Source organism: Branchiostoma floridae, chromosome 19 (genome assembly GCF_000003815.2).
Source record: "Branchiostoma floridae strain S238N-H82 chromosome 19, Bfl_VNyyK, whole genome shotgun sequence".
NCBI lineage: Eukaryota > Metazoa > Chordata > Leptocardii > Amphioxiformes > Branchiostomatidae > Branchiostoma > Branchiostoma floridae.
In genome coordinates, this window is record NC_049997.1 from 1,897,615 (window position 1) to 1,907,517 (window position 9,903).

The following is a 9,903-nucleotide window of genomic DNA, read 5'->3' on the forward strand; positions in this document are numbered from 1 at the left end:
AGAATAGTTAAAATACACTTAGAATCGACTTTGAATGCCATTCGATATTTCTCCACTTCGAATGCACTTTGACAGTTTTTAACATGTCAAAAACTTTTGGGCCAGCCAAAAGACCGGGCACAAATAGCTGGAATGCAGTGAGAATTTTAGAACACACTACGAACTGCCAGGAATTGCCAGGAATCGAAAACAATTTTCATTCCGTCGGCATTCCACCTGATTCTTGTTCTCGTGTGAAGGGGGCTTAATGCAGTACGAACATACCCCAACCTTTGTGATACCATCTATTACAGTCATCACAATAAACGGCAGCTTGGGCATTCTGTACAGCCTTGTTACAGCTCCCACAGGGAAACGTAGTTGGTCTAGGCCCTAGGTTCACCTCAACATCTCCACTTTCAAACCCACAAAGCTGTCAATGATTCTTATACTGCTTTTAAAAAAGCAATATTACAATCATTGACAGCTTTGTACTATCTTTGTGCATCAGCAATTTGTTGCGGCTGAAATAAGTCACATTCACCCCACTGTGGCTAATCATGAAAGCAGACGTGGCCCCGACACAGATACAGTCAGATCTGAAAGTACATTTCCTTCATTTATGTCTTTTGTGGTGTTTGGCTGTGATCCTGGTTCGGCTTTGCCAAACAACAAGCAAAGGGCCAGAATACATGTGCAGTGGAGTTCCATTTTGCCTACAGCGAAATTTATACAAGGTCATCCAACAATCTGACCACAGTACACCGTCCTACGGTGTCCAGAGTCCGATCGCGAATCCAGTGCAAGAGATTGGCCAACAATTTCGCCACACCGTTCGACGGTTACGCCACACTGTTCGACAGCGAATACAAGTATGGTACATTTGGCCAAATAAACTACATTCAAGTCTAACGATATATTCTCAGGGGAATTATGATATCCCCTTCTGGAGTGGAATGCCCCTTTAAATGTCATCTTCGGGGTAAGAATATGGGAGGCTCTTTTCGCTGTTATTTACGTCCTTCCAAGTTACGTTTCTTCCAAGACCATGACTTCAAAGTCAGCGTTGCAGTGCAGTATCGTGATTAGGTAACTAGGAACTTTTATCATTGCTGTAAACACAGAAAACCTCTTTAACAGCCCGGTGTAAGAGCAGCTCCGGCTTACACGTTCCAGATCCGGAGCGCACGGTCCAAATCCGGAGCGCACGGTCCAGATCCGGAGCGCACGGTCCAGATCCGGAGCGCACGGTCCAGATCCGAAACGCACTGATTCCAGCTCCAGGCCGCACGATGCAGCTCCCACGTCCAGCTATGGAACGTACGGTAGCTTTTCGCCAAAAATAAGCTTAAAAAGTTGCCCATTTTATGACAATTCGGGAACGACGTGCAAAATCTTGTAGCTCAGTCTTAAGCTAATATATTCGCCCATCCTGATCGAATGTGACGGCCCAAAACCCTGCAGTATTTTAGATAACCCCCTACCTCCAGTCCTGATACTTAAGGGTTAATGACCCGCCCCGAGGTGTATATGGTGTCATAACGCCTGATCCTTTGCTATAACCACGCTCACTCGGTGGTTTTATGAGGTGGTTATAGCAAAAGACCAGGCGTTATGACACCATGTACACTGAGGAACAGGCGAGTCTTTAACGTTATTATCATATAGCCTACCCAAACTTGCAAACTCCTGTATGACGCATAGATCCCTTGAATGCCTTTGTCGAATTTATGAAAATTCACATTTGTTCTATGGTACATACATTTGTGAGGAGATAACAGATTGCATTTTGAAACCAAAATTTCCACAGAAAATATTCAAAACATTGCAGTCTTTGGCTTTTTAGAACAACAAAATTCATTACCAATCTGAACAGAAGGAGCCATTCTCCCCTTGCAGTTACCTATTCCCTCTGCTCTGGCATATGTTTTGCTCCTTTATATTGGCCAATGCCTGCATATCCCTTACTTTCTTGTGTGTATCGCTCCTTCTGATTGGTCAGAATGAATTTTGCATCGACACTGTCGGTGTCGATGCAAATCGACACCGGTGCCGGTGTCGATTCATTCTGACCAATCAGAAGGGGGATACACACCGGCCTGACCGGAATCTTTGTGTTACGGCATCATAACCAACGTGCAACGGGGCAATCTGATTGGTCCGCGCCGCCTGGCTATGTGATACTATCCCATACAAACCCAATTTTGCAAGCAGATACTGAGAGTGACCTCGAACCTCACACCACGGATTGCTCTCCAGCAAGGCAAAGTGAAAGGAGCTGCCCAACCTAGGGTCACAGGTGAAACCTCGTGAAAACTCACTATTGATGATGACATTGCACAAACATATGCTAATCTACCAGATCAGCAGAAATCCTACTCTTCTTTTGTAGAAATCTGTAACAAAGAAGGCAGCAAGAGGCTTCCACGGAAACCACCACGTGACCCTGATCCAGTAGATAACATTCAGGTGTCCATTGCACGACGGGCTACCCTTTGTTCGTTCACTAAAGATGTTCAAATTGCCCAGACCCAGCTTAAAAAGACTTACGATAGATGTGAAGAAAATAGAATCATTAAGCCCCAGAGCATCAGAGAGTATGGAAGCTAGTGCGAAAGCTATCCGGCAAAAGATCAGGTGTGATCTTCATCCAGGGAGAAGACAGACTCAACGCCTGGAAAAAACACTTCTCCAAGCTCCTTAACAATGATGTCCCTCAGTCCAGCTCCACTGGAGTTTCAATCACCCCAGTGTTTGACACAAACTTCAATAGTAGCTGCGATCCCTTCACCCAGGGTGAAGTCGACATAGCTCTGAAACAAATGAAAGCTGGAAAAGCCCCGGGACTGGATGGGCTGCCGTTGGACTTGCGGCAACTTCCCCAAAGTAGGCAGTTCTTAAACAAGTTTTGCAACCAAACGCTCTCTGGAAACAGACCTGATGAGTGGGGGTTGTCTGGAATAGTCCCAGTCCCATAGAAGGGAAACCTCACCCTTCCTGACAACTACAGGGGCATATCCCTCACCCAGATAGTTGCAAAAGTGTACAACCGACTTCTGCTAAACAGAATAAGGCCAGTTGTTGACAAGCTCCTACGTCCCAACCACAACGGCTTGCGTCTGTCACGTTATCACGATCAACGTCAGCCCAAATCCTGACTCTACGCCGACTTGTCGAGGCGTTACAGAACCATCAAAAAGAGGCAGTGCTTATTTTCATCGACCTCAAAAAAGGCCTTTGATTCGATTAACCGCACCACAATGTTCAATATCCTTGCGGCTTACGGCGTGCCTACGCCTATTGTCGACGTCATCGGGGTAATGTACGCAGACACCATCGCTACCGTCCTCACCCCTGAAGGTGAAACTGACACTTTCAACATCAATACTGGTGTCCTGCAGGGTGGTCCCCTGGCTCCATTTCTCTTCATCGTTGCATTGGACTATGCACTGCACAAGGCTGTCAATACCAACGACGGCCTCACTCTGGGGAGATGACAGAGCTCTCGACACCCAGCAGTGATTCTGCCGGATTTAGACTTTGCAGACGACATCTGCCTGCTTGAAGATACAATACGTGCCGCGCAAGACTTCCTTCACCGTGTTGAGACTGCAACCCAGGAAATGCACATGAACCCTCCTGTTGACTCCCAGGTCCTAAAAGCAAGTGATGGAACTGTTATAGAGTAAGTCAGCGACTTCAAGTATCTTGGCAGCTTCTCCAATACAGCCTATGACGTCAGTCACCGAATCGGGCTAGCATGGGGAGCATCCCATTCCCTCAGAAATGTGTGGAAGGCTACAATTCAAAATGCCACCAAGATAAAACTCTTCAGATCGAGTGTTCAGTCCATTCTGCTCTACGGGTCCGATTCTTGGTCCTTAACCAAAACCCTGTGCAATAAACTTGACGGGAACTATATCCGGCTCCTTCGTGCCACCTTGAATGTTGACTGAAAGAGTCATACAACCAACACAGACTCTACAATGATCTGCCACGGATGACCAGAGTCATTCGCGACCGACGCCTGGCCTTGCCCGTCATGTGATGCGTCACGACGAGATGGCCAGAAGGGTTCTTCTCTGGCGGCCTGACGACAAGTCAAGAGAAGACGTGGCCGACCATTTAAGAGGGTGATTGAGGAGGATGTTGGCCTCCAAGACGGAGACCACCTGTCTGTCATGAGTCGTCTGGAAGAACTTTATAGTGTCACCTGTTGGGGATGAACTGAACTGGACATGGATACTGTATGATCTGCCTAGAGATTATAAAAACAAGGCGTGAAGCTTCGGCTACTAAACAGCCGAGAGTTTCTGTTTAATGTAACACTAAAAAGCGTTTTAACCACAGACACCAGGTATGTGTGAAATACATGTATATCCTTTTTGTCTTTCATACAGAACTGTGTCCAGGGCTGGTTCTACGACACAGCGTTGAACCAGAAGTTTGATATTACCATCATGGTCTTCATCTGCCTGAACATGGTATGTTTATGACAACCAGTACCATGCACGTTATTTCATCTAGTAATGCACGATTGAAAATATTTAGTAAATCGCCATGATGCTAGGGGGTGGGAAACCTACACCGCCCTGACATCAAAAGCTGCCTGCCATACAAAACTCAAGACCACGAAGACATGAGTTCCAAAAGCAGGAAGTGCCACTGCAATACCGAGAAAGGCCACCAGGCGGCCTGTATGTAATCATTACCGACAAAGACAACGGTAACTTAATTTATTTTATGTTTTTATGTTCTTTGTACGTTTAGAACTCAATTGAATAATGTATGCCCTAAAATGCTCACTTATACATAACTTATGTATGGGCCAAAACTCTTCTTTCGTGTTCGCTTTCTCTCTTGCTCCCAAACCATGCTCAATTTTCAAAGGGGATGTTAAGCCCCATCCGGCATATAGGAAAATCGACATCACATCGAGCCGTCTGTGTTAAATTAAGGTCACCCCAGACGCTTTATCATGATACAGAAATCAGTGAGTCACACAAAAAATCAGAATCTCCGTGATACTGAGATAGACTACTTTCACATTGGATCACGGTGTTCGATGAGTTAACGTTCTACTACATTTACATACTTTGCTGGTTTATGTTTTGGCCAAATATAGTGTTCGGATTTACGTTCTTAGGTTTCTATGATGATTGAGCACTACAGACAGAGCGACAAGCTTAAAGAGGCGCTGGAACTCATCAACATCATCTTCATCGCTGTCTTCACCTTCGAAGCTGTGTTGAAGATCATAGGGCAGCGGTGGTACTATTTCAAGCAACCCTGGAATATCTTTGACTTCGTCGTGGTAGTGATGTCGTTATTAGGTATAGTAGGATGGCTTAATCCGTATGCTCATTTTTCTGATGGTTTCATAGACGTGCAACATAATCTACGACAGCCACGCGACCGTTAGGCAGTTTAGGCATAGTGAAGTATCAGAAAGTACTTGATTTGGTGGACCCGACGTGAGGAAATGATTGCAATATGCCAAATTCTTTGACAAGTATCTGTGACATCATTTCCCATCACACATCATGTTCTCCGGGACTGTCTTATTGTATACCTGTATGCTATTGTTACGTACCTGCTGATATGTAACCTACATGTATCATAAAGTGTTTTCTATATTTGGAGCAAGGATAAAAGTTCCTTGTCCGACATTACACTCATAATGATATACTGTAAATGCAGACATGTTCGCGGTGGATTAATGTTCGCGGTTTTCGCGGTGACCACTTCACCGCGAACTTAAAACCACCGCGAGCATTTTTCTATTATGGTATTAGACTGCAGTCTATGGTGTTACTGCGAAATTAAAACCACCGCGAAAAGTCATTTTCCCCGCTACCGCGAAATTAAATCCCCGCGAACTTAAATTCATTTACAATACTCATTATAAGTTAAAGCCAACATAATCCCACAATGTACTCTGATACTACTACTACAGCCATAGTAAAAACGGTGTATAACCATAGTTTTACGGAGTCCTTCTCAAAAAAGGACTTCTTTAGTATTTAGCGTGGCAGTCTTATGGTCTTTTGGTGAGTTAAATTAGTAAATATAATAGACTGATTAATATCTGAATAAATACACGATTTGTATTTTTCTCTTGTTTCAGGACTTATACTCGCTGACTTCATCGCAAAGTATTTCGTCTCACCAACATTGTTGCGGGTGGTGAGAGTTGCTAGAATTGGACGGGTCCTCAGGCTCATTCGTGGAGCAAAGGGAATACGGACCCTTCTATTTGCATTAGCTTTATCCCTACCAGCTCTTCTTAACATAGGATTGCTGTTGTTCCTCGTCATGTTTATATTTGCCATATTTGGCATGTCAAACTTTGCTTATGTGAGAAAAAGTAATGGTCTAAATGATGTTATCAATTTTGAGACATTCGGAAACAGCATGATAACTCTCTTCCAAGTATCTACTTCAGCCGGTTGGAACGGGATATTGGACCCACTTATAAACGATGGTCCCCCGAACTGTGATCCGGAGGCGGACACCCCATCCTCGAACGGAGACTGTGGGAATTCCGGAGTGGCTATATTTTTTGTGGTGGTGTACCTTATGGTCAGCTTTCTAATCGTGATAAACATGTACATTGCCATTATTCTGGACAACTTCAGTCAGGTGGGTATTTGTTTATTTCAATCTAGCTAACAACATTATATCTATATAAGTTTTCAAATTGCTATCACATGACCAGGTCTAATATTTTAATTCCATTTCACCTTTCTACGAAGAAGACGTATGTGTACTATGCGTTAGAAATATACTCTGCGGGGTGAAATTGGACCGCACTGAACTTACAATAGACGATATCGATATCAACAGATAGTTATGGCCTTGCCCACTTGTTGTCCTTTCTCACCTAACGTGGTCTACTCCATTGCCAGCAACCCAAGGCGAATCTGTGCCTTAGGTCAAGTCACCGGACAAAGTCAGAATACTGGACATTAAACAGGACTACTGATCCAAAAGAAGGGGACAGTGGTAGTTGAAAATTAGATCCGTGTACATGTATACCTTTGTGTTGAAAGAAAGTTTAGCGTTGTACTATTATAATCATATTTTTTTACACTTCAATGATAATTTCAAAACTAATCGCAGTATTAGTTCAATACGCACAAAGACAATATTAAGCATAGAATGTTTTAGTTTTAAATTAAGCTCATTTTTTCATTGAATGAGTTGAAATCTGGTACATGTTCTCTTGAAATGTAATAATTTGTTGTCCAGATTTGTATGAGCGACTGAGTTTAAGATGACAACACCATTGAAAATTAGCCAGAAGATTGGTTCTTCTAAATCTGAAATTTACAAATAGACATAATTACTTCACTAACTTAAAGATGAAATAACAGATGCATGCTGATAAATATCTCCATAGGTTGCAGACAAATTCAATTCTGAACTCCCAGCAGTTCCATTTCACAGCTGCTGGGATTGAGCGAGGTATGGAATTAATAGCAACTACGTGATGTTTTGATTAAAAACTTTCATAGACTACGTTTTGTTTAGCCAAGAGAGACGAACCTTGACACATTCATCTAAGTTTTAAAGATCAACTGGTGTGTAAGGTTTTTCTTAATTCTGAGACAGTGGTCTACAAAAACCTTTAATCAATACGAATATCAAGGACTATGGCGACGGCTTTGAATATTACTCAACTCCAGCAGCGAGAAAAGAAAAACTGGTTGGATTTCAGAGCTGAAAATAATAATGTGGCTCATAAAAATGTACAGTTTGATACATGTTGAGGTTCAGAATCCTACAATAGCTGAGAGCGAGGCAGGAAAGATTTTGCTTGCGCGTTAATTGAAGCTCCCATGTACTGCTATTTGCTTCTGACGGACTTCCAAGGGTGTGGTCATCTTCAAGTCAACTTCTTCGCTCAAAGAATTCTGCACTGGAGATGTATCAGTCTCAAGAAGATATTTCTGTGCTATATTTCGGCTTATTTTATTTTTTAAAAACTTGAGCTTTGACCGCGCCACCCCCTTCATGCAATATTCCATTTGTGAACAAAACCTTATTTGTTGTATGTTTATCTTCTGCCCCGGTACAAAGCTCAAACCACAAGTTGAAGCCTTCACACAACCCGAAAATTCCTGTATCATTTACATTTTCAGGTCCGCCAAGAGGTTGAGGAGGGAGGAGTAACGGAGGACGACGTGGAGATGTTCTATGCCGTGTGGGAACGTTACGACCCAGACGCCACCGAATATATACAATACGAACGTCTCTCAGACTTCGTTAACGAGTTGGAGCCACCTCTTCAAATCAAGAAACCAAACAAAATAACATTAGCATATCTGAATATCCCTATAATGCAAGGGGAACGAATATACAGCAAGCATCTGTTAAAAGCTTTGACCAAATTTGTTTTGGGAACAGTTGGAAAAGAAGATGATGACGACGAAGAGGACGTGCCTGGTCCAGATGAAGCGCATAAGATGGAAGAGATCCCGATATCGTCAACTTTGGTGAAGAGAAGAGAGGAGGTTGCTGCTCGTGTTTTCCAGAGGTGGTATCGAAAAATCATGAGTGAAAGAAAACAGAAGGAGAAACACACGGACAATCGCACACCTCACGAACTGACGGAACAGACGGAAATAGAACAGGCAAAGTCTAGTCCAGGGGAACGTAAGCGAAAACAAACGTCTATATTGCCTATCATTTTAAAACCTACACTGTTGGACCCGACAAACTTAATCAGATCACCAAAACTTACAATTAGAGGGAAAAAGGATACGAATAGCTGATTTACTTCGCATGTGGAACAAGTCTAGGATTTTGATTCTCGAGACCACAAGAATAACTGAGTCTTTAGATGAAAAGAAATTGTCTTGCTGCTAAACAGCTATTCTTTCCACAAAATGGGAGTTTTCTTATTTATTCTAGACGTATTTATTTTTATAGAATATTATTGACATTGTAAGACGTAAAAAGATTTAGAAGTAGTCTGTCCTTATATGCCATATATAAACACAAGTGTACGCGTGATGAAATTTGCCAATGACACAGATATTCACTTTTGATACATAATAAATGTGTGAATTTCATCTGATGTATCTGATGGAGAAACAACAACTAGATGATATCAATTATCTTCAAAGTTGTTAGATGTCTACGTTTTGATATGCCAAAAGGTTATACAAGTGATTTATACAGCAAACTCATTCTTTCATCAAATGAGTTGAAATTTGCACAACGCTAAAAGCAATTGCTTCAGTTTTAATGTGTGGTCAACTTGAAATGAACTCAGTCACACTTGATAATCTGAGCCAGACATTGAGATGATGTTGTCTCAATGAGATACATGCCTTTACCTTCGAACAAAATTTCAACTCATTTCATGGAATCTAGCTTGCTAAAATGGCACTTGCATTACGTTTTGACTCGCCCTTGTATGTCCCAGTTAACTGGTACAAAGCAACACATGAAAAAGCTGTATGATTACAAAGGTGCACTGCTATGTCAGAAACTTAAACGTGAATTACGTCAAATGGAAAAAGAATGGTGTGTTGTGGAAAAATAAAAAGATAACTTATAATGTTATGTCATGGATATTACCTTTTGCGCGATGGTCATAGGTCATTCAACATGGGTTGGAGATATGCGGAACAATCAAAATGGAGACCTTTCTTTTACTACGAAATGTCTTTCCTTCATTATCAGTCACTTGAAGTTCACAGTAAATAAAAAGTTGCAAACATTATAATTTGAGTTGTTTTATTCCCTGTCGTTTATTTCTGCCAAGAGGTATGGTGGTTATAGGAAAGATTGTGACTACGAGGTGTAATTCTGCAATTCTCCACCTTATACAATGATTACATCTACACAAAAATATATGTCAGCTTGACGTACATAAAAGGGGGCATCCCATGCTTATCTCCAAGCAGATTCCTC

At 42.2% G+C, this 9,903-nt stretch overlaps 1 protein-coding gene across 3 annotated transcripts in view; it reads left to right on the plus strand.

Annotated features, from left to right (window-relative positions):
- LOC118406397 (sodium channel protein type 4 subunit alpha B-like) overlaps positions 1 to 9,712 on the plus strand; it is a 77,937-nt gene extending 68,225 nt beyond the window's left edge. For all 3 annotated transcript variants that reach the window (XM_035806436.1, XM_035806437.1, XM_035806438.1), the window contains 4 exons: positions 4,380 to 4,463; positions 5,126 to 5,312; positions 6,107 to 6,621; positions 8,124 to 9,712. In XM_035806436.1, coding sequence (XP_035662329.1) covers positions 4,380 to 4,463; positions 5,126 to 5,312; positions 6,107 to 6,621; positions 8,124 to 8,756 — 1,419 coding nt within the window. In that variant the 3' untranslated portion in view covers positions 8,757 to 9,712. The remainder of the gene's footprint in view (positions 1 to 4,379; positions 4,464 to 5,125; positions 5,313 to 6,106; positions 6,622 to 8,123) is intronic.
- Positions 9,713 to 9,903: the final 191 nt, after the last annotated feature.